Below are 22,614 nucleotides of genomic sequence, written 5' to 3'. Positions count from 1 at the left end.
GCGAAATACCCACCTAGGATTTTTCCAAACACCTAGTTTGGTCAGTTCTCGAAGATTTGATTTGAGAATAAGTTTATATTTTTTGGAAATAAGAAGCAAGAAAAGCAGATACTGATCAAAACGCAGAGGCATCCGGGTAAGTGCCTTGAGATTTGTTACACCGACTTACACTCATTTCGCGGGCTGTTCAGTGCTTAAAACGAACTTTTTGAAAGGCCGAAAATCAATCGCCACGCGTTTTTTCCCATTTGCATGTGTGTGTGTGTGACGAAATTGAGGAAAGTTTCTTATCGTTGAGATTTGGGAAAATCGAAGGTTGAACATCTTGTGCAACAAGTTAAATTGTTGTTTTCGCATTCCCATTGAAAAGTTTCTCTTCATTCTTCTAATTGCTAAAATTCATTCATAAGAAATTGTCGTCGATGATTCGTTCGTGTGACAGGTTGTTTCTAGAATTGTGCATGTTTGTGTGAGTAGTGGGGCCTGAAATAGACCACCCCTCCCCCTCTTCTCCTGAAAATGTTCACTTGGCAACAGTAACGAGTTTCCTTTCAGCCGGAAATGCATTTCTCCGTCTTTTCTGAAACGGTTTGCTGCGTAGTTCCCATGCTCAAAATATCTTATCAAAATGCGTAGTTCCAACGCTTATCTCATCGGAATTTCGCTTTGCGAAACGTACATATGTAAATATGTTTATATTTTGGCAATGACATTGATTGTGAAATTATGTGTGGGAATTTTGCGATTCCCTGCCAAAACAGAAGCTTCCATTTGTAATAGTAGTTTGAGAACTCAACTTTGTCTTAAAATTGTCTACACCCCACATTCAGAATCATAATGTTATTATTTAATCCCTATCAGGCTTACGGTGCTACATTCAGAAACATAATGTTATTATTTAATGCCTATCAGGTTTAAAATTGTTCGACCCCAAAAAAGAATTATTGCGGGCTTATTTGAATTCGATAACATTACAGAGAACTGTTAGTTAACATACAATTCGATACTAAGGGACCATCGGTACTATCGCTTCCGCTGGCTTAGGGTATTTTATAGTACGAATTTCTGTTAGCATCAAATCTTCGGAGCTTGCGGGCCTCCTGGTAACACTGGTCGCTCACAATATTCTTCATTCGTAAAAAAACAACAAAGCGGAGAAGTACCGTTTTTGCGAGCGCGAGTGCTTGAAAGTGTTTGTTTGCTTAGGTATAGAAAATAGAATTTTGAAAGGACCAAGTGCAAAAATTCGATGCTGTTCGAACGTACAAAGCTTTGCTAAAGCAGATCTAAAAAAATCAGCAGGAGGAAAATGCACAGCTGATGGAGAAAAGTCCCAAGCACCTTCAGCACAGTGTGTGTGGGAAAAATCGATCCGCAGACGGGAAAAATTGAGGATAAAATGCCAGCCTAATAAACAGAGTTCCAATTGTGATACAAACGCAGTACAAATTAGTTAACAACTAGCTTAAATGGCCAACGACAAGGTTTTATAGCTAACTATCTGACGCAATTGAATACGCGTAAAGCTGCCAGCCAATTTATTCACTTATTTTCGAGTGCAATAGAAGCAAAAATTCACAACTAAACAAAGTTCATCTCAACATTCCTGCGCAACACAAAACAACAAAATGGCTGTAAAAACGTAAGAAAATGCTAAATTTATTTAAGAGTGGAAAAGTCGATAAAATGCAAAAAGAGAATGAAGGTTTTTTCGTCATCCATCAGATGATTTTGTTTGTAGGAAAAAAGAAAATATATTAGGCATACATACAAAATTCGTTCATTTACGTGTTTGTTTCGCTTCCATTCGTTTCACAGCTGTTTGTCTGGTGTTTGTGTGTGTAAGCGAGAGAGTGGATTTGGGGTCCGCTATTCGTAGGCCGTTGCTTACAGAGTGAGCGAGAGGGTCGTATGGGGGGTGGGCGGGTAACTATGCTGCTTGCAGTGGTATGTGTGTTTGAGGGCTGTGCTTTTTATGCAAGCTGTACAACATACATATGTAATGCGAGTATCCCCCATTTGCATATCTCTTTTATTTCCAATTTGCGTCAATTGTTTTACTTCATATTCCCCTTTTCCTGTGTTGTTCTCCCCACAATTCGTGTGTTCCACTTCCAAAGTTCCCCTGCCATCGCACACACACGAGAGCTGCAAACAAAGACTTCGTATGTGTGTGTGTGTTCCCATTCGGATTTTTACCTCATACACACACTCACACCAGCACAGCAACTTGATTGGTTTGGGAGTGTGCGTGCGCTGGCTTGGAATTGCGTCAGCCAAAAATAAAATATGTGCGACGGATAAAACTACTTGTTTTCGTTTCAAAAACACTTTTGCTCATTTTAGGAAGCAACTTGTTTCTGGAAAACACAAGTAACAACTGCTATTGCATTCCGTTTTGTACCCCGTTTCTCCTGATTTCACCTTCAGCGCTTTTATTTTGTTTTCTGGGTCATATTTGTTGATTTCAATTTGTTGCGCAGACGCAAACTCGCGCAGAATTGCTTAATTTGTTGATTTTCATATTTTCCATAGCCTCCAAAATAAAATAAATACAACGCATAAAACGACCCCACGCACGCATACTAATGAAACAGTTGGGTTGGTGTGGGTGTGTGGGTGTTGCTGTACCGTTGTTTTATTTAGCCCTCTTCACACTTGTTTACATGTAAAAAGGTCTCTTCTATTCTCTGCCCACCTTCTTTGTGGAATGGAAGAGAAGGAACGGGTGTTAAAAGGGGAGAATTCACCATTAACCCTTAGGTGGCCAATGTCCAACTATTTGGGTCACTTCTACGAAATGAAGAAGTTTTGGAAAGAGATTAACTTACAATTCCCGTTTATGTATTCTCCTTAAGTCATTGGACCAAAATGATTAGTTTAAGGCTAAACTCCCCTTGTGGTTAGGGAGGCGCCTCTTTAGCAGATATCGTCTGCTTTCTACCTGTTTTCTTCGATTTCGGTATGCCATGAAATTCGTGTGTCTGCAAAACGACAGACGGCCCAAAGTGAAATTCAATGCCAACACTTGAACGGACAGATGACCATCCCAAAAAGCCATATGTATAAACCACGATTCCCATTCCCGGAGATTCATAGCCAGCAAACCCAGAAAAAGCACTCAACTGAACCGATTTCAACCCCTCCCTTCGACTTTCCCCCACTTCCAGCTCGTGCCAGGCGACTTTTCGAGTCCCACCCCTTTCTAATTCAATTTCACGAAAGGTGACGAAATAAATCCCATGGTCCCGACTGCAGCTGCCCCTTCCCTCTATTTGCACAGCAGCTGCTCTCCTCTGGAGGCATTTCTATGGGTTCTGTGACAAAGGCGATAAGATCGGACCGCTTTATCTATCGAACCCATGTACTTACGTCATGGAATATTACGAAATGTCCGCCTCTTCTCTGATAAGCGAATCCCGGACTATAAGTCATCAATGGGATTGCAGTGTACCAGCCAGTTATCTAAATGTCAGTCAGGAACCTTGGATATATAACGCGTGTACGGGGAATACAGCCTACGGCCGTAATTGAGCCCATGCGATAACTTGAGGCCAGCAATTACGCCGATAAACGTAGAATGAACCCTCTATAGGGAGAAAATTTCCTCCCATTTAGCCTGGAATATTCCTTGCGAAACATGAGTTTCGCTATTAACTTCGCCGAGGGATCCTCTTGCACTTGGATACTACACGTATATTTCTAAAAGTACCCAAACCAATGCCATTTCTGATAGCATGGTAACCCAGCTCTTCAGGGGAATGAATCATTAGACCACTGCCTTTCTGTTCGATCATATATTGAAATAAACAACTAACGTCGCCGTCCCTTTGTTATTTTGGGACTTTGAACTACGACTGCGTTGCCCGCGATTAGCACTCGCTTATCATTCCTTTTGGGCACGCTCCTCAGACGCTCAGCCGACGCTGCAGTGACTCCGCTTTGGACACGTTCTCTTCACGTCAGGGAAATTCTTATACTGCATTTCCGTTGATAATGGTCAGTGCGCGGGGGGTTCGAGTGCACGGCAATTTAGAAATTGCCGAGTGGGTCGAGTCACACGATCGGTAGATAATGCAAATCGCCAGTAATTGACTGGCAGATAGCCGACGCAAACATTGATTCCAAAACTCAGGAAGCTACGAGAGGGCACTGGAAAACAGGCTTGGCAAAGGTCGATCGTCTCATAGATTAGGGTGGCACTATTTCCAAATCCAGCCTACCCCAGTGCAATGATCTTTCCTCTGCGTTTCTATTGTTCTTTTCTTTCGGGGTCTTTTCTTTTCAGATAGAAAAAACAGAGTTCTCTTTGTTCGCTAGTGTATCTTTCGTATCTTTTCCAGCACATGCCAATGCAGCTGCTGCAAGATCTTTTCATTTAGTTTCCCCGCCACTTGTGCTGTCATCTGGGAAATTCAAATTCCGAGCTCTGGCCTGTCTGTCAGCAGGGTGGATTTGAACGCTTTTGGGGTTGCTCGGTGGAGTGGAGCCACCCCTGAGTCAACTGGCTGGGCAATTTCCGTCTTCCATCCGTTAATTATGGCCCGCGACGAAGTCACACATCCGTACACCTCTTTCGCACTCTGAAAAGTCGAACTGTTCAGGTTTCTTAGGGGTTGACAACGTTTTTTTTCGCCTGCTTCAGGTTGATTTAGACAGGAAACAACGAATGAGAGAAAATTTGAGACACTTCCATTTGGCGCCTTAACTCGATGTTGCATCCCTCACATATGATGCCACATCCTAAAGATTGTATTGTAAAAATTATAGGAAAACAATCGAAATTCGAAATGCCGCCCAGAACTTACGCTCACCATTTCTTCTGCCATTTGAAGCCTTTCTCTGGTCACGTTTCCATTTCTTCGATGAAAAGCTGGCTTTGTATGGTCTCTCTGGCCATCTCTTTCCCGCAATCTGCAGCAGCGATCTCACTCTCTCTTCGGCTGTCATTTGCTGACCTTCATCAGTCGATGACGATGATAAATGGACAATCCATTCGCTCGCTCCAAGTAAAAAAGCCAAGTTAACGGAAGGCAGCGCAAATTGAAAACAATTTCCGACGATCATATGTTTGCAGTGGAAATATTTCGCTTTTGGCTTTTAGGCCTTTGTTTACGATCCGCGCGCTTTCGATTTGGAAACGCATCTTTTTACCTGTCGGCCGCACCCGTAGCTTAACTTTCAATTGCAGTCGGGGGATTTGCGGCGTTTTGGTGCCTAGATAAAAACAAAGCGAAGCTACGAAAATATTTCGCACCTGTCTGTCTGCCCAAGTAGTGGTGCCACGCCCTCCGCCGCCCTCCGCCTGTTACCAAAATAGGTAAAAAGTGAAATTTCTGTGCGCTTCTGCTGGTATTTTTAACAACAACATTAAAAATATGGCTACACAGATACAGATACTTTGCCTATTCGTGTGTGCGGACGTGCTTTTTGCGTCAGCAGAGCGCGCGCCAAAAAAGAAAAAAGAAAAAACTAAAAACAAGCCGTCAAACGAAAAACAAGAAAATAAGAAATAACTCAGTTGAGAAATCTGGCGTTCATATAACCATTTTGAGTACAACTGCATTCGAGCAGAAAACCTTGCTGGAGATCAAAAAGTGCGATAGCTTTTTGTCTAGCTCGTATAACAAAATCTGTTTGTTCTCGCTGTATGTCCACTGTACAGTGGAACCACAAACGGGTGGAATTTTATGGTAAGGGTAAAGAAAACCAGCGTCGGATGTTGTTATCAACTAATCTCAGTATTGATAGCAACAAATGCCAAAATCTAATCGCGTGCTCTTTTATTACAATAACCATTTTGAAAGTGATGGATTTTGCAATAGGCCCCTTTTAAATAATTTTCCAGAGTGTGTAGACTTTTGACCTGCTTTGCCCGATGGATATCATCATGCTTTTGTTCATTGTTTTTATGGTCAGCAGAGCATAAAGATGAACTTTAACCTCCTCGTCTACCGTTATCGCTTCTTTTTCCGACGGAAGCTTTTCTTCTGATGTGCTTTTAAGCTCTCTTCAAGCCGTTTCTTTCGTGCTTGCTCAGCAGCTTTCGAGCCAAAAACTTGGCTGGATCTCCCCCGACCCTTGGAACGGGTTTTTCGGTGGGTGGGCGACCTTGAATTGCGGCCCAAAGCTAGTTTCATTCGGTTATTGTTATTGGCTGTTTTCGTCTGGGTCTTATAAATAGATCTGATCAAGAGAAACCCCAGAAAACGGAAGTCTTTGCTGTCAATGCACAAATATTTCGAGGGGCATTTTCAATGGCGTCACACATACACTCCCTGTGTCACACAACCCGCATCTGATTCATGGCTATGTTGGCGTATTGAAAGATGATTCAGGGCGCGGTCGAAAATTATTCTCTGACCTGATTGTGATTAAAGCCAGAGTCATCGAATTCGGATTCTCGGAGTCCGAATCGAAAGATGGGCATTCGGACTTGGATTGCCCAATAACGCCACTCGATAAAGTGAACTTTTTATTATGCGATGTTTTATTTTGGATTTCTCCACTCGTACTTGCTTTTAGCTGCTGTTTGTTTTGCTAATAAGCAGCCTTGCTTATCTGGTTTGCCATGGAGCAGGTTAAACGCTTTAAATGCCCTCACATGTGGTTGTTAACGTATGCAGATTGAGGACGATCGAGCTCGAAATGCCAAAGATACGAAACCCTTGGCGCCAGTGGCTCAGGGGCAGCTAGTTCTTGTGATTTCCTCCTTGTTGCTTTTCTAAAAATAACAAGGCGATCCCTCATCACTGCCAGATACTTGGAATCTGTTGAATAACCGACCACATCTGGAGCCAATTGTCGGGGCTTTATTTACCAATTTACCATCTCCATTTGGTAGTTGGGTAGGTTCTCGAGTGTTTGGCTTAGCTGGGTTTATGTCATCTATCATCGCATTGTTTACAGCATGTGAAGTTTATGTTTTGGTTTCCGAAGGAAGAGAAAGCATTGGAGGCAGCGGCAATCTTTGGATTTTCCTCATGCCCACTAAACTAGCACACAATATGGTGATGTTTGCTCAAGTATTTATATGTAGATTGCTCTGCTTTGTCGGGCTTTGCGTTTGCTCAAGTTTTAATCGCAGGCTTTTGGGCACAGCTCTTGTCTGGCGGAAGTGTGAAGTGATATAGAAGTACTCAGGGATCTAATATATTGTTGTTTACCCATCGAGTTTGTTTGCTCTTTGCTGTGGCAAAGGAGTGGATCGATTCGATTAGGAAAGTTTGGAATGGCTATAGTTCTGGTACTGCTGGTCGAACTTATTGGTTTATTTCAAGTACCTGAAGTCCAAAGCAGCAAGGTCGTTATCAAACGTATCTGAATAATTAAGATCAAAGTATGTCTGCTGTCCGATTCTTTTCATGCTTTGATTTCTTGCCTCGATCTCGATCTATTTACGTGGTTCGCCTTGGGCGCCACATCGAGTCCCAGACCCCCTCCTCCTCCTACTTCCCATAAAACAACCTTGTAAGCGAGCGATTTGAATAAAATGTGTCACTGGCTGAGGTCGTTTGCTCGATTTGAGTAGAGCACTGCTCAAAATAAACGAATTCCAATGCCATCGTGTTTATTGCTCCATTGGGACGCATTTGTTCCACTGTACAGGTGTTTTTCCTTTTTTTTTTTTTAGCTGAATCCAAAAAGTTCGTTAAACGCACTGAACATCGTTTATTTCGAAGAGCACACAAAAAGTATGAACGAGTGCAATGCACTTGCACACATCAATAATTTGCATGCCATCCCACCATTGACTTTATTTTGAAACACTGTAATAATATTTGAATTTCTCTGTGCCCCACACAAACAACTTTTGCAGCTCGTAAGTTTTATTTGAATTTAGCCAAACCAAAAACCTAGCATACAAAGCTATATCATAAAAGCTAGAAAGCTGAAAAGCAAATTAGGCAAGCGCACGAGTTTATTATCGTGAAAAGCACTGAGCGAACACTTAATAAACCATCAATTCAGCGCTTTGCCCAGGAACTCACTTGGTTTTGAGTTCCTGAACACGTTTTCCACTTCAATAGCGCGACAATTGCGAGATCAGCGTACGCCAGACAAACCAAAAGTCGACCATAGCCTATATAGACATAGCTACTGTCGAATTGTCCTTTGGTACACTGCCCGCAATTCTGTCGTCGTTGAACCATCATTGTAGAGGGTGTCTTTTGTTTGTTTCCCGTTTGCCAATCGTTGAGAGAATTGCATTAAGGTCACTGAACTGCTGGCGTTACTGACAACCAGCCAGAGTTTTCGAAAAGCAAAATCTCTGAGTTCTGAGACCGGTGTGTGCAGCACAAGTAGCAAACAGATTAGTTTTATTTTCGGTGGCGTTTCCATAGAGAGATCCAGTGGTCTTTTCGGACTCTCTGAAGCGCAAGTTGATAACCAACACGGATCTCGAGCGAAAGATTGAGAGTTTCTTCGTATAAACTCGTTGATATCGGCCCAATTGGGAAGTCTGAGATCCGCGTTTAGCTGAAAATAAAAGCGAACAAAATTTGCCAAGGACTGCGAGAACGAAAGGACGAGTTCCGCTCCCTTCCACTTCTCCTCCTTGCGATTTCATCTGGGCCTAGTTTTCTTTTTGCACTTTCCCGACACTTTTTGCCAGCAAAGAGTGTTGCTTGTTTAAATTACAACCTTGAAAACCACAACAGGTACTAGGCCAGCCCTCACAATGTCTGTCCCTGTACGCTACTCCTCTGCTGCCGCCGAATACGCCGCCGAAGTTGATTGTGAGTTGGAGAGCACTCTGCAACAGCAGCAACAGTTGCACTTGCAACAGCAATACGAGCAATACGAGCAATACCAGCACTACCAGTACCAACGGGAGCAGGATATCGCCTACTATTGCCAGTTGCAGGCGGCGCGGCAGCAGGAGCAGTTGATGCAGCAGAGGACATCGATGTCGTCGTCGGTTATGCCAGGCCTAGCCTTGCCCCAGGATCACCAGGACCACCCAGCCGCCCTTTTGAACGGACCCCACAACAACAACATCGGACTCGCCATGGACGCCCACAGCATCAACGCCATTCTGGTCGACGACGAGCAGCCCTCGACTTCGGCCCAGGCTGCCGCCGCTGCTGCCGCATCCGCGGGCGGATCTGCTGGTCCGGGATTGGTATCGGGATTGGGTGGTGCTATCGGTGGGGGCAAGCTGGCCAACGGCATTAACCGCAATGCAGAGATGCCAACTGATTGGATGAGGATTGCGGACGAGGGCCGGTATGGGACACCGGGTGCTGCTGGCTTGGAATATCAGAAGTACGAACAACAACAACAACTGGAGGATCTGGCGGAGTCCGAGGCAGGAGCCGTCGGTGGAGCCAGCAACAAAAACGGCGAGTCGTCGTCGTCCTTGAAAAAGCTAGAGGATCAGCTGCACGCCCTCACCTCGGACGAGTTGTACGAAACCCTCAAGGAGTACGACGTCCTGCAGGACAAGTTCCACACGGTGCTGCTGTTGCCCAAGGAATCGAGGGTGAGTCTAGTGCACTGCTTTACTTTTAGGATGAAAACCAACATAACATGTATTCCTTCTGCAGCGTGAGGTTACTGCCGGAGGACGAGATGGATCCGCTTACGTGCTGCGCTGCCTGAAGATGTGGTACGAGCTGCCCTCCGACGTCCTGTTCTCGGCCATGAGCCTGGTGGACCGCTTCCTGGATCGCATGGCCGTCAAGCCGAAGCACATGGCCTGCATGAGCGTGGCCTCGTTCCACTTGGCCATCAAGCAGCTGGACTTGAAGCCCATTCCCGCCGAGGATCTGGTTACAATATCTCAGGTGGGTGATTGGAAAACATTTTTCGTTTTCGCAGCATTGTGCTTACTCCTTTTGTTCTTCCAGTGTGGTTGTACCGCTGGTGATCTGGAACGCATGGCCGGCGTGATTGCCAACAAGCTGGGCGTCCAGATGGGACATGCACCAATCACTTCTGTGAGCTACCTGCGCATCTACTACGCCCTCTTCCGCAACTTGGCGAAGGAGATCGGCGGCGACTTCTTCAAGTTCTACCAGCAGCTCATCAAGCTGGAGGAACTGGAGAACCGCCTGGAGATCCTGATGTGCGACGTGAAGACCACGGTGATCACGCCCTCGACGCTGGCGCTAGTGCTCATCTGCCTGCACCTGGACTTCCACATCAAGGAGTCGTACACCCGCGGCAGTCCGGAGCTGAAGCACGTCTTCGAGTACATTCTCTTCCTGCAGCAGTACATGAGGGTGAGTTTCATTGAGGAACCTTTGGACCTTTCACTTGAACCTTTCTAATGGCCTGTCTTCTTGTGCCCCACAGATTCCCGATCGCGTTTTCACCTGCGGCTTCAGCATCGTTTCGGGTATTCTGTCCCACTACAACGGGCAGAACAAGGCGCCCTACAAGCAGCGGCTTGTCTGGAAGCTGTCCAGTCGCACGCTGCGCGTCTTGCGCCCGATCAACCGCTTCTCCTCCGACCTGCCCACCATTGAGGAAGGCATCTCCAACGCCCTCGACGATGGCCTGCGTTCTAGGTGAGTCTGCGATCTTGTCTTAAGAGGGGTCTTTTTCCAAACCCAATTGTAAATGGGACCAAAGAACTTTGCGGCCCGGATCACCGGTCTTTATTTTTAGTGATTTTGGACATAGCCAACACGCGCATATATAATCTCGAAAGTAAGCAAATGTGTCGATGACGATCTGAACTTGTTGGCGTAAACAAGTTTCTAGAATATTAGCGATTCCATTATCAGCCAGAGTGGCAACAACACAATTGTCATGAGACTGGCTGGCTCGCCCGACCGCCCGCCCCCTCTGCGAACCGCCCATTCTACACACATATATGCGTGTTGTTTGTGTGTGGCTATTTGTTTTTTATTTTCGCTGCCCTTGTTTTTGCCTTTTTTTCGGCAACAATCTTATCGTTTCCAAATACCCGCTAGACGCAACAACAAAATACACGCACGTAGACCGCAACGAGGGTCGCGGGAAGAGTATTCGCTTATGCAAAACCCATACATATATCTGCGGGGCATATACTCGAATACCTCTTACCTATATCTTGGCCAGCTGTTGTGCGTCCTTGAATTCTCACATTGAACTTAGATGTGCATGTTCAATGTCATTGGATTTCTATTTCGGCCCGATTGTTTTCTTTGTTTTCTAGCTTTCCCCCTAATTGCTATCTTATCGTTGATAATGTTTTCTAGGGTTTTGTCGGTGTTTCAAAAAGTTAGTCATAAACATTTGGAAAGTTCAATGCACTGTTTTCCCGAACTTTGTGTTCCAGTTGCACCTGAGCAAAGGCTTGCGAATTATCAGCTGATTTTCGGGGCCTTGATTGCGAAAGGGGCCTTCAACTTGAACTCGTTTTGTTAATTGATGTCCGATTGTTAAGAAAACGGTGGTATTAGGGGGAGGATTTTAGTTACTTAACAAATGGTCGATAACTCACTTTCACTTCTCTGATAAAAAGGTTGACTGGTATGAAACGTTTAATTAACGTTGCAAATTTGTTTGTTTCTTGTTCCAGAACCGAGAGTATTAGCTCCGAGGAGGAGGAGGACTGGCCCACTTCACCTATAATTCCAATTTTCGAACAATGTTAGTATCCAGCGACAGCCAGCAGCAGTAGAGCAGCAGGGTCAACAGCTGGGCAACTGAAGCAGCGGACAAAAGGACCATCAACCAGACGCAATCGCAGGACACACCCGACACCTCACACCTCCTCCTGTTTTCCTGGCACCAGGCATATCCCCCATCAGCAGCGAGGAGGGAGGAGCAACAAGGAGGATGGAAGCCTCCGCCGAGGATGTGTGTCCGTGAGAGCGTTCCGCGTGCGAGTGTAGTAGTGCTGGTTGAGGTAGAGTGTGTATATTTTGCTAAAGTGCATCATAATTCTTTTGGCATACACACAAATGTGTATTTGGTAGCGCGCTGGTTCTAACATTTAAGAAACTATTGAGATAGCAGCGGAAATGTGGGCGGCAAGGTGACGCAGCCACGCCTCCCCCTTTTGAAAAGTTACCCGAGAGTAGCGCCCCCACATTTTTTCGATTTATTTGCGGCAGACAAAAAAATACGTGAAAAAAAAACAAAAGCAAAAAAAAAATATAAAAAAATCAAAAAGAATGCTGCGGACCATCATACAAAAGATTGATGCCGTTCCGGATCATTATTCGAGATCAGTGAGAAAGAGAATACGATTTGAGAATTGCGAACCCACGCCGAAATCCCGAACATCTGGAATGGGACAGCAGTTTTTTGTTGGTTGCGCTTGAAACCGTCAAAAAAAAAAATTCAAAACCCCAATGGAAAACTTCCAACAAAAAGAAATCCTTTCTACAAACCCCTAAATAAGTTGTCACTATGTTCTCTATGTTTGTCCCGATCCTATCTGTTAATGTAAAAGCCCCGAATCAATGGACCCAAAAACATCAACAAAAATCATAAAATCTAAAAAAAAGTACAAAAGTTCTTTATGTATAGACCGACCGACCTAAAAGATAAGCTAACACAGAAAACACAAAAACAAGGTCGGATCAGATTAATCAGTAATTTTAGCCGCGCTCAAAAAACACGAGAAAGCCCATAGAAAACTAAAGTATAATTCGCCGCCTGTATTGACTAAGAACTCTAAACAATAATATAATAACATTAAACAAGGTACGATGAATCCACAATATGTAGTGTGTGTCTAGTAGATTTTTCTCTGTATAACAAAATCGAAAACCAAACAAAAGCGAACTCAATTTCCGCCCTAGAAAAACTTTCATTATCATACGCAGCTAAGCAAATTTGTTATTTCTATACGATTGTTTATCACTCGGACAAGCAACCAATTACCAATTAATCAATCAAGTCCAAGGCATTGAAATTTAGTTCGAGTCCTTTTTTATATTATACCCTCTTCACATAAGGTGCACATGCTAAGGCTTCTTTTTTGTTACGTAATATTATTTAACTTATTAAACAAATTGTAAACCGAATCGCATTCTTATGTTGTACCATACGAAACTACCCATTAAACCCTAGTTTAAAGCGAAACCAGCGTTGAGACAAGGCCAAAATTCACTTCAATTCAAATTGAAGCGCGGCGAGCATATTAAGCGGAAATTATGATGCAACTTTTAGCAAGGTGTACCGAGAGGGTCGAGCGAAGAGTTTTAGAGAGCATAGGCAAACTAACGCAGAGCATAAAACAATTGAAATTTCGCAAATTCAGAAAACTTTCATTTAAATCCACTTGGCAGCGGAATGTGCAAACTCCTGTCTGTAAATTTGAATAAAATGCGTTTGCCCCGCCACTGGGGCATTCAGATTTCATGAATATTTACAACAAACTCGCCTGTTTTATTTCACTTCGTCCGCGGCCATCCGCTGGCCAGACGCCAGACGCAGTGCAGCGGCGACTCCGGCGAAATGTGAGTACACCAGCACCAGCACCATTTCCATAACCCCGACTTCCGATCGAGTGTAAATAAGCCCGGCGACTTTGCTGTAAATATTCAAGTTCTCTCAACTAACAATTGTGCAATAGATTCTAGATTCTATCCCTGTACTTCAGTAACCTTCTGAACCACAAGAACCTTCTGAACCTGAAGATCAGTTCTGTGAAAGCTGTGAGCGAGCAGAACCCGAATACATTGTTAACACAGTCGAAATGCGAAACAAATAATTATATTTAAGCGACGGAGATCATCATGTGTTCGTTTAAGCTTAGTCCACTTTAAGTAACAGCCAATTGACGATTAGGCGATTAAGAGAAAGGTGAAAGCGGTGAAAATAAGTCTAGCACTAAGTTTTTCTACCATCGACTGCCCCGGCTGAGATTTCATAATTTTAACAACTAGCAAATTTTACATTGTATTTAGCGCGGAGTTAGTTAAATATTTGCAAGGATCAACATCAAAAACATGAATGAAAATCTCAATTATTGTATATTTAGTTTTTATTTGACGACTACTTTTATTGATGCTAACAATGATGGTGGGCAATCGCCCATCGTCAAGTTTTGAGCTTATATTCGGTTGAGGTTTACATTTTAGGATTAGTTACCACACGAAATGAATTCATACTGTACATTACGAACCACTCATTTTATTTATTTTAAATTACATCCTGTAACTAACAATTAGACTCTACTTTAGGCGTCCACCAGAATCATTCTAAGCAAATGGATCATTGTGTAAAGAAATGTGGAACAAGTTGTTTGAAAACAGCTGAAGCTCGTGATTTAAATCATTATACACATTACAACAAATAAATGGAAAAAAGTATTATTAAATGGTAAATGGAAAGTTGTGTCTTCAATTTTTTTATAAATAAGCTGATTTACTTCAAATTTATTTATCATTATGGTTTGCTGAAACTTCAAAGGTAAAAACGAAACTTTTTTTGTTTAATTTTTTCAATTGCTCATTCAATAAATTGACCGTTAAGCTTATCGATTTTTATTGCAATAGATTTGAAACGTAGCGATACTTTTTTTTATTGCGACTGTGTGCATTTTCTGCCGATAGGCGACCCGATTACACAAATAATTGTTTAAGCTTAAGTCTTAATGTACATTAAAATCCTCTGTAATAGGAACTTAAACTATGTCTGTAAGTTTCAACTCTTGAGTTAAAATAATTCAAGCAAGGGAAATTATGTTTTAATTTCAGGTATATAGATGGTATGTTTACAATCTGAGTTGGTATTTCTCCGGTAACCGGGCGGTATTTTTGTATCGACCGCGCTGGTCACACCGCTCTAGACATAACCTTCCTTTTCCAATAATTTTTGTGCTGTGTACACGTGTTTCACAATGGCACCCATCGAGAAAGCTAAAAAGGTGGCCAAGTCGGCCAAAAAGGGCAAGAAGCACCCCGTCAACTCCTACCTGAAGGGCGGCATCCTGCGTTACTCCAAGGCCCAGGTAAATATCGACGAAAACAGTGGGGAAATGGCCTCTGGCCCGAGGGACGCATCCGCCCGATGAGAAGGCGCAGCAGCGTGGTTTACTTGTGGTGCTCCGAATCCATGGGATCCGATACTTGGTCATCCATCCGCGGGATATACCACACACCATCTTTCCAATCTGAGTTAGTTTTACTTGAAAACTCAGTTATTGTCAGCGCGGTTCCTTAATCAAAATGTATATATGTTAATTCCCGTGTGTTCAAGTGGCTATTACTACAAACCATGCATACTTTGCCTAAATTGTTTACTCTTCTCACAAATAAGTTCAATAATCCCCAATGCCCTTGCTTGTGACTGTGCAACAAGTGGAGCGTATAAGTGATACACGTAAACAAAATAACCCCCTAGTTCAAAGACTTGTGGATCAAGGATCAAGCTAACCACTTTTCCAACCCCTTTCAGATGTACAAGCGTCGTGCACTGTACCGCCTGAAGGACAAGAAGAGCCCCGTCGTGGAGAAGACCAAGGTGCCCATCAAGAAGGTAAAGAAGATCGGAGGTCCCAAGAACGGCGGTGAGCGCACGGTCTTCCTGAAGAAGAGCAAGGCCTCCTACCCAACCAAGACGTTCGTGAAGAAGCGCCCCTCCAAGGCCAACTTCAGCGAGCACAAGCGCAACACGCGCCGCAACCTGACCCCCGGAACCGTGCTCATCCTGCTGGCCGGACGCCACCAGGGCAAGCGCGTCGTCCTGTTGAAGGTCTTGGCCTCCGGACTCCTGCTGGTCACCGGACCCTTCGCCCTCAACTCGTGCCCGCTGCGTCGCGTGTCCCAGCGCTACGTGATCGGCACCTCCTCGAAGGTGGATCTCGGTGCCTTCAAGGTGCCCGAGCACCTGAACGACGCCTACTTCCGTCGTCTGAAGGCCAAGAAGGACAAGAAGAGCGGCGAGGCCGACATCTTCGCGGCCAAGAGGGAGCGCTTCCTGCCCAACGAGCAGCGCAAGAAGGACCAGAAGGAGGTGGACGCCGCCCTGCTGAAGGTCATCAAGGCCCACCCCGAGGGCAAGTTCTTCGCCAAGTACTTGCAGAACATGTTTGCCCTGCACTCCTCCCAATACCCCCACCGCATGCGATTCTAAGCGAGCGAAGGTATTTGGTTCTTCACTTTAAGGATTTCTGAAGCAAAAACACTGTACAAGCGCGCCCGCTGGTTAGACTAACAGGATTTGTAAAATAAACCTTACAAAACGGAAAGTTTTGGCCTTTTCATCAAAGAACCACAGCTGTGTGTGTTGCACACTCCAATTTAAATTCCTTTCTACAATTTTATTTCATTGGTATATTCTACTAATTATAAAATAACAGCTATAAAGTTAAAATTCCATCAGATTACCATATTTGGATCAACTACAACTTCGACTTACCTTAGCGCTAATTCTAAGTGCTGATACAATTTGAGCTCTCCTTGGCCACTTCGGTGGGATCGGGGTACTCCGGCTGCAAGTGCAGAGCGGCCAGGAGTTTCCGCCTACCGTGGACGTACCACAACATCTCTCGGTAGGATCGCGGGAGCACCTCGTCCAGCACCTTGTCCGCCCGATAAGTCAAGTAGAAGACATTGGTGGTCTGCACTTTGCCGCTCTTGGCATCCCAAATCTGGGCCACGGTCATCAACTGGACGTAGTTCTGGGCGGCGTATACCACGTGGGCGGTGAGCTGGAGGAACCGATCCACATGCACCGGGTGCATGAAACTAATGTCCGAGATGCACCTGAGGATGGGCCGATCGCCCAGGTAGATGCTAGCCATAATGAAGCTGATTTCAACGGCCTGGCGCATGAGGTAGCCTCCAAAGATGGTGTTCTGCGCATTCCTGTTCTCCGGAAACGGAGCAATCATTGTGGACTGCATAGAGTCCTCCATCCAGCGGCATTTCGGCGGCAGCACACGCTTGTTGAGATCCATACTGTTGGCTGGGGTGGTTCTCTTGAGGATCTCGTACATAATGGCCTGTTCGTGTTCCCTGGGCGGCGAGTTGAACACTGAGTCCATGGCAGAAGACTTGCGCACCTTTTGCCGCTTCTCCGCCTGCTCCCAAATGAGCTTCTCGGTTTCATCACCAACCTCTATGGGATTAATGGGAGCCGGTCCCGTATTGGTGGCATTTCTGGCCACCATGACGAAGATTGCTTTTGTTACATCAATATATTCGCCGTGGGCCAACTGCCTCACATAGATGGTAATCTCCATGGAACTCCGCCCCGCCCACGAGATGTGACCACTGATCTCGATGTCCTGGTTGACCTGCAACCGCTCCAGGTTGGTGAACTCCACCTTGTCGACCAGCAACGTGACAAAGGTGTAAGGCAAAGGCACTCCCTTCGGCAGCTTGGGCAGCTTCACATGACGATGGCAGATCCATACGGCAAACATGTCCAACTCCTCCATAATCCGGCCCAATCTCACCCTTCCCAGGTGATTCACGTAGCTCTCGCGGATTAGCTCACTGGAGCTCAGGGGCAGAATGGCCGTGGTGTGCGAATCCAGCATAGTTCTTGGTGGCAGCTCCTCCCTCTTCGGCTCGTGCTGCAGGAGATGATCTCGGGGCTTGGGAATCGTATGGTAGCCCACATCCACGCCGGATTGCTCGCGAATGACACGCGCCACTAGGGGTAAAGAGGTGTCAGAAAGCTTTTCCAACGCGAACATAGACTCTCACTTACCCTCCACCATCGTTCCAGAGCGATGATCGGACTTCACCTTGGGTCCGCTGTCTAGCGTATAGCTCCTGGGCAACTGTTGGCACGTTAGAGCCGGGGAGCTTGTGGCCAGCAGTCGCCTTCGCCGGGCAGTCGACCAGTAGCTCCTCCTCGCCAGCGCCGTTCCAAAACCCCGTGCCAAGCGACACAGCATCGTTTCCAGGTGTCTCAGTATCCGGGCCTTGGGAATTGCAACTAATTGAACCGCCTACTGGGGATCCAATGGCATGGATTTTTTGGGGAAATCACTTGCAGGGCACTTGGGTGTAGGTCCCAGCTCCTAATACGTAATACGCCTCAGCTCGTTCGGATTTACATGAAGTGCTTTCACTTGGGCTGCAAAATAGAGAGTGATTCTAGAACCGAGTGGAGAGTTGGCAAATGTTCCGCGTTGTGCGATTACGTGGCTCTCCGGTGAGTGAGGACCCGCTCATGGCGATCACCTGTCCGCTTGGTGAGAGATCTTCTGCCTGCTTTGCGAGAAATAGGGTAGGTTCTCGGGGGAATTTGTATAATTTGATCTCTTGGGAATTAAATCTTTTGAAAATTTGTTTGATTATTTGTTATTAGAATGATGTGATCCCATAATATTGTGCCGGCTATCTGTTTGAATCGATTCCGTCTCCAGCACAGACACATCTTATTTTTCAGTGCACCTTCTCAGACCTGCAATCTAATCTGAAAAGGGGTGTAAAGATGATGATTTCAAAAAGCGCCAGACTAGCGAAGGAGATGGAAAGTTTTACACTCAATTTTCGGTCTGATTAGACAGCAAAACATTACCGAAAATATAATGTCTTCTATGAATTAATTGTAAACCCAATCTAATCTGCGGAGTGGGAGTAGGGCTCACCACCAATCACGTGCGTGCCCAGAACATTGGCAGTGGTCATGATCTTCACGCAACTGGGTATTCAAAATAAAAGCCAGGGCCAACTAGACGCGTTTTGCTTTCGATAAGGAATTGAATAGTTAGGCGATTTAATAGGCATCTATAGATTTTTGGATCAGGAATTATCACCTGGCACAGTTCGGTTAACAGATGTGACAAGATTTGCTCAAACTAATCCAGTCTTTGTGTACATTAGCTATAAGAAATACTGACTACGTGAATTTAAGATTAGCGGGGATTTTTAGAGGATTAGCTCCTGCTGGCGATGAACTTGCGGCGACCATGGATGTACCACATGGTTTCGTGGTAGGAGCGAGGCAGCACCTCAGTAACCGCGTCTGGAGAGGAGAAGGTATAGTGGAACGTGTTGGTGGTCACGTGGTTCCCCGTGTACGCGTCCAGGACTTCGGCAACGGTCATGATCTGCAGATAGTTCTCCTGCGTGTACACCACATACGCGGTCATCTTGATGAAGCTGTTCACGCTGACGGGCTTCTGGAAACTAATGTCCGAGATGTGCTCCAGTGTGGGTCTGGTCTTGAGGTAGAGGAACGCTGTTGCCCAGCTAATCTCCAAGCCACTGCGCATGAGGAATCCCCCGAAGACAGTGTTGTTTTGGTTTCTGTGCTCCGGGAACGAGGGAATAGTGCTCATCTGGGAGGAGTCGTGCATCCAAATGCAGTTGGGAGGCAGCAGGCGGCGCGGACCCGTTTGCTCGTCGGGAGTAGTCCTTTTGTAGAGCTTGTAGATGAGGGACTGTTCCTCGGCGTTGGGTTCCACTTTGAAGACTGACTGTGCGATGAGTAGCTGTCGCTGCTTTTTCCTGTCGGTCCCGCCAGCTAGGATGAGCTTCTCCTCTTCGTTGGCAGGCTGAATGGGATTCACTGGGGCCGCAGCTGTGTTGGTGGCGTTTCTCGCGGCCATCAGAAACAGAGCTCGCGTGATTTTCTGATACTCCTCATTGACAATCTGCTCTAGCCATACCACCACCTCCATGGAACTGGTTCCCACCCACGACACATGGCCAGACAGGCGGATGTCTTGGGTGCCCTGGGGTGAGACACTGGTGAAGTCGATCCGGTCCACCAGGACCGTCACGATGGAGTATGGCAAGGGCACTCCCTCCGGCAGATTGGGCACTTTGAGGTGCCTATTACAGCACCAAGCTACGAATAATTAAGTAGGCAATTATTCAATGAGATGGCCTTGGCCGAACTAGATGGTACCGGCAAAGATGTCCATGTCCTCCAGAAGCCTCCCAACGCGCGCGAAGCCTCTAAAGTTGATATACTTGTCCTGCAGAGCTGCATTCGTGCTCAGCGGAATGATGGCCGAGCAAAAGGAGTCCTGCATAGATCGCGCAGGTAAGTCCTCAAACTTGGGTTGGTACTTGAGTAGATCCTCCCTGGACTTCGGCTCCGTGGTGAACCCAGGCTCCAGGCCGAAGCTTTTAAACATCTTCTTCTTGACTGGAAAGGGATTAAAGGGCACAACTAGCACCTATATCAAGTGGAAGTACTTACTCTCCGTCATAGTGGCGTATTGACCGTCCGCTGTGGAGTTACGCCCATTAGAGCTGAAAGAAACGTGGCCTGTAAAATCCGGTTTCTGGTGATGTATTGGTGATTCACCTGGAATTTTTAGGTGTCATCTTCCTGAGGGTCCTGGCCTTTAGCAAGCTCCGGCAGCAGCGGGGTCCGAGCAAAAAAGGTACAACACATAATTTAACATTTCTAAGACCAGGCCCCATGGAAACGGTTCGGGATCGAGATCTGAACTCAGATCCGACACGAAGTTAAAACTATAAATTTTGTTTCAGCTCTGCTTTTTTGATTACAGGTAATGGGTATCCCAAAAATGTAAAGTCGGCAAAAATTAGGGAGTATTTTGACAGTTATTATATTAATAAACATTTAATCTAGTACTCTTCGATAGGGTTTAATAGAAAATTTTAAATGTTCTAAGCTGGTTAAGCACATCATTGAACAACAGACATTTATTGCTTGTTGTAAACACTGAACTGGTAATTGCATTTATCTGGTAGGATAGCCTTGCATAATATCTTGCGTAACAATCACAGGCTGCACCATGTCTACACTGGACCCATGCTGGCCTCGAACTTCCGACGACCTTGGATGTACCACATGGTTTCGTGGTAGGAGCGGGGCAGCACTTCGGTAACCGTGTCCGGAGACGAGAAGGTGTAGTAGAACGTGTTAGTGGTCACCTGGCTGCCCGTTTGTGGGTCCATCACATCTGCCACGGTCATGATCTGCACGTAGTTCTCCTTGGTGTACACCACATACGCGGTCATCTTGATGAAGCTGTTCACGCTAACGGGCTTCTCGAAGCTGATGTCGGAAATGTGCTCCAGCTTGGGTCGCGTTTTGCAGTAGAGGTAGGCTGCTGCCCAGCTTATCTCCAGGGCACTTCGCATGAGGAAGCCTCCAAAGACCCGGTTGTGGTGGTTCCTGTGCTCCGGAAATGAGGGAATAGTGCTCATCTGGAAAGAGTCCTCCATCCAGCGACAGTTTGGCGGCAGGATGCGCTTGTTGAGTTCCAAAGTGTTGGTGGGAGTTGTCCTCTTGTACAGCTCGTACATTATTGTCTGCTCCGGGTCATTGGGTTCCACCTTAAAGATGGACTGAGCACACAGAATCTGACGTTTCTTCTTTCTATCTGCCCCGCCAGCCAGGATTACTTTCTCTTCCTCGTTAGCCGGCTGTAATGGGTTCACAGGAGCCGCTCCGGTATTGTTGGCGTTTCTTGCTGCCATTAGGAACAAGGCACGGGTTAACTTTTGGTACCTTCCATCAACCATCTGTTCCAGCCACACTACCACTTCAATGGAACTGGTTCCAACCCAGGAAACGTGGCCAGACAAACGGATATCTTGGGTGCCTGAGGCCAACACATTGGTGAAATCGATGCGGTCCACCAGAATGGTCACAAATGTGTACGGCAGATGAACTCCCTCCGGCAGATTGGGCAGAACCAGGTGCTTATGACAGCACCAAGCTGGAAATAACGGATAGTGAGAAAGTGCGCGAGGATTCCATCATCAGCGAATGTGTTCCTCGTACCAGCAAACAAGTCCATGTCTTCCAGCAGTCGGCCGAATCGCACATTGCCCAGATAGGTCACATATTTGTCCTGCAAAGTGCGGTCCGTGCTCAGGGGAATGATGGCCGAGGTAAAGGAATCCTGCATGGCTCTTGGAGGCAGATCCTCCAGCTTCGGCTGGTACTTGAGCAGCTGCTCCCTGGATTTGGGCAGCGGGTTGTAGCCGGGCTCCAGCCCCAATCGCTTCATCATCCCCTGCTTGACTGCAGAAGTTCGGGGATTACGACGGGTTTGACTCGGGCAAGACGACACTTACCCTCCGCCATGGTTCCGGATTCATTGGCGACCGCTGATTGCTTAATATGCGTGGGCGGTGAGTAGTGGCGCCTGTTGGAGATGGAAGCACTCATTTACCATGTAAGCTCATCAGTTTATTTTTTGCTCTTACTTGGACAATGCAAAGGATGCTGACGCCTGTTTGGTGGCTAGTTCCATAAAGTTCCTGGTGCGGATCAGGCCCCAGCACTTTTGTGCTCCTATCAAAGAACGCAGCATCTCGGTTTAACTTAGTTTCGCAGCTTTCTCCTTGATTTTCAAGTTACATACAATGTGTAACCTGTCTTTGATCTAACCACAAATAGAAAACAGCTGGCGGCCACAGCTGACTGGTACAGTGGGCTCGAGAAAATTTGTCTCCAACTAATTTCAAAAAGCTCAATTCTTTAGTATATTAACTTATTGCCATATATTTTAATCAAATCGATTTAAGATTGTAGAATTTCTTTAGACAACAAAGTCTTCCATTTAAAAAACCTATATTGGGGTTTTCTCACTATATTCAGTATTCCATCATTTTGAGCCCACTGTGTACAGAAGTGATGCATACATATGACGTCATCGCGATTGTTGTTAATTTTAAACTGGGAAGCGAAATTCCCTAGACCATTTCTCAAATTAACACATTGTTTTGTGATGAAATTAAGGGAATTGTACAGTTTAAATATTGACTACTT

General features: G+C 45.7%; 5 protein-coding genes and 2 long non-coding RNA genes across 10 annotated transcripts; 4 read left to right on the top strand and 3 right to left on the bottom strand.

Annotated features, from left to right (window-relative positions):
• The first annotated feature begins 34 nt into the window (after positions 1-34).
• Positions 35-13,325, top strand: LOC6619504 (cyclin G). Of its 2 annotated transcripts, none has more exons than XM_002043683.2 (6): positions 35-136; positions 8,664-9,487; positions 9,552-9,791; positions 9,855-10,229; positions 10,303-10,517; positions 11,516-13,325. In XM_002043683.2, the coding sequence occupies exons 2-6, from the start codon at positions 8,684-8,686 to the stop codon at positions 11,589-11,591; spliced, it is 1,710 nt and encodes a 569-aa protein (XP_002043719.1). In that variant the 5' UTR covers positions 35-136; positions 8,664-8,683; the 3' UTR covers positions 11,592-13,325. The 2 variants fall into 2 exon arrangements, with proteins under 2 accessions (XP_002043719.1, XP_032578322.1); XM_032722431.1 differs by lacking the exon at positions 35-136 and adding an exon at positions 1,125-1,642.
• Positions 13,326-14,724: 1,399 nt separating this feature from the next.
• Positions 14,725-16,141, top strand: LOC6619503 (60S ribosomal protein L6). The gene is made up of 2 exons (XM_032722434.1): positions 14,725-14,902; positions 15,349-16,141. Exons 1-2 carry the CDS (start codon positions 14,792-14,794, stop codon positions 16,024-16,026), a joined length of 789 nt encoding a protein of 262 aa, XP_032578325.1. The 5' UTR covers positions 14,725-14,791; the 3' UTR covers positions 16,027-16,141.
• Positions 16,056-18,213, bottom strand: LOC6619502 (acyl-coenzyme A thioesterase 9, mitochondrial). 2 transcript variants are annotated; one of them, XM_032722432.1, is made up of 4 exons: positions 18,050-18,213; positions 17,611-17,982; positions 16,312-17,553; positions 16,056-16,252 (listed from the first exon to the last, which is right to left on the bottom strand). In XM_032722432.1, the coding sequence occupies exons 2-3, from the start codon at positions 17,798-17,800 to the stop codon at positions 16,325-16,327; spliced, it is 1,419 nt and encodes a 472-aa protein (XP_032578323.1). In that variant the 5' UTR covers positions 17,801-17,982; positions 18,050-18,213; the 3' UTR covers positions 16,056-16,252; positions 16,312-16,324. The 2 variants fall into 2 exon arrangements, with proteins under 2 accessions (XP_032578323.1, XP_002043717.1); XM_002043681.2 differs by having other exon boundaries at positions 16,212-17,553.
• On the top strand, positions 18,058-18,464 carry LOC116801631. The gene is made up of 2 exons (XR_004362136.1): positions 18,058-18,135; positions 18,217-18,464. It is a non-coding gene; the product is annotated as an uncharacterized LOC116801631 (long non-coding RNA).
• A 133-nt stretch (positions 18,465-18,597) lies between these two features.
• LOC6619501 (acyl-coenzyme A thioesterase 9, mitochondrial) lies at positions 18,598-20,318 on the bottom strand. Of its 2 annotated transcripts, XM_032722433.1 has the most exons (4): positions 20,170-20,318; positions 20,062-20,114; positions 19,765-20,007; positions 18,598-19,704 (listed from the first exon to the last, which is right to left on the bottom strand). In XM_032722433.1, exons 1-4 carry the CDS (start codon positions 20,286-20,288, stop codon positions 18,788-18,790), a joined length of 1,332 nt encoding a protein of 443 aa, XP_032578324.1. In that variant the 5' UTR covers positions 20,289-20,318; the 3' UTR covers positions 18,598-18,787. The 2 variants fall into 2 exon arrangements, with proteins under 2 accessions (XP_032578324.1, XP_002043716.1); XM_002043680.2 differs by having other exon boundaries at positions 20,062-20,251.
• On the top strand, positions 19,857-20,487 carry LOC116801632. The gene is made up of 2 exons (XR_004362137.1): positions 19,857-19,902; positions 20,378-20,487. It is a non-coding gene; the product is annotated as an uncharacterized LOC116801632 (long non-coding RNA).
• Positions 20,422-22,242, bottom strand: LOC6619499 (acyl-coenzyme A thioesterase 9, mitochondrial). The gene is made up of 4 exons (XM_002043679.2): positions 22,050-22,242; positions 21,918-21,988; positions 21,622-21,864; positions 20,422-21,556 (listed from the first exon to the last, which is right to left on the bottom strand). The coding sequence occupies exons 1-4, from the start codon at positions 22,154-22,156 to the stop codon at positions 20,631-20,633; spliced, it is 1,347 nt and encodes a 448-aa protein (XP_002043715.1). The 5' UTR covers positions 22,157-22,242; the 3' UTR covers positions 20,422-20,630.
• Between the last annotated feature and the right edge of the window lie 372 nt (positions 22,243-22,614).

The sequence above is a fragment of the Drosophila sechellia genome, chromosome 3R, assembly GCF_004382195.2.
Source record: "Drosophila sechellia strain sech25 chromosome 3R, ASM438219v1, whole genome shotgun sequence".
Lineage (NCBI taxonomy): Eukaryota > Metazoa > Arthropoda > Insecta > Diptera > Drosophilidae > Drosophila > Drosophila sechellia.
This window is presented reverse-complemented; position numbering and strand designations above follow the sequence as displayed.

Coding starts and splice junctions, on each gene's coding strand:
- LOC6619504 (XM_002043683.2), top strand. CDS start 8,684: ATGTCTGTCCCTGTACGCTACTCCTCTGCTGCCGCCGAATACGCCGCC. Junction 9,488..9,551: donor TGTTGCCCAAGGAATCGAGG/GTGAGTCTAGTG, acceptor TTCCTTCTGCAG/CGTGAGGTTACTGCCGGAGG. Junction 10,230..10,302: donor TCCTGCAGCAGTACATGAGG/GTGAGTTTCATT, acceptor TGTGCCCCACAG/ATTCCCGATCGCGTTTTCAC.
- LOC6619499 (XM_002043679.2), bottom strand. CDS start 22,156: ATGCTGCGTTCTTTGATAGGAGCACAAAAGTGCTGGGGCCTGATCCGC. Junction 21,865..21,917: donor ATCCGGAACCATGGCGGAGG/GTAAGTGTCGTC, acceptor GAACTTCTGCAG/TCAAGCAGGGGATGATGAAG. Junction 21,557..21,621: donor AGACATGGACTTGTTTGCTG/GTACGAGGAACA, acceptor CGTTATTTCCAG/CTTGGTGCTGTCATAAGCAC.
- LOC6619502 (XM_032722432.1), bottom strand. CDS start 17,800: ATGCTGTGTCGCTTGGCACGGGGTTTTGGAACGGCGCTGGCGAGGAGG. Junction 17,554..17,610: donor CTCTGGAACGATGGTGGAGG/GTAAGTGAGAGT, acceptor CTTTACCCCTAG/TGGCGCGTGTCATTCGCGAG.
- LOC6619503 (XM_032722434.1), top strand. CDS start 14,792: ATGGCACCCATCGAGAAAGCTAAAAAGGTGGCCAAGTCGGCCAAAAAG. Junction 14,903..15,348: donor TGCGTTACTCCAAGGCCCAG/GTAAATATCGAC, acceptor AACCCCTTTCAG/ATGTACAAGCGTCGTGCACT.
- LOC6619501 (XM_032722433.1), bottom strand. CDS start 20,288: ATGGGGCCTGGTCTTAGAAATGTTAAATTATGTGTTGTACCTTTTTTG. Junction 20,115..20,169: donor ATGACACCTAAAAATTCCAG/GTGAATCACCAA, acceptor CGTTTCTTTCAG/CTCTAATGGGCGTAACTCCA. Junction 20,008..20,061: donor ATACGCCACTATGACGGAGA/GTAAGTACTTCC, acceptor ATCCCTTTCCAG/TCAAGAAGAAGATGTTTAAA.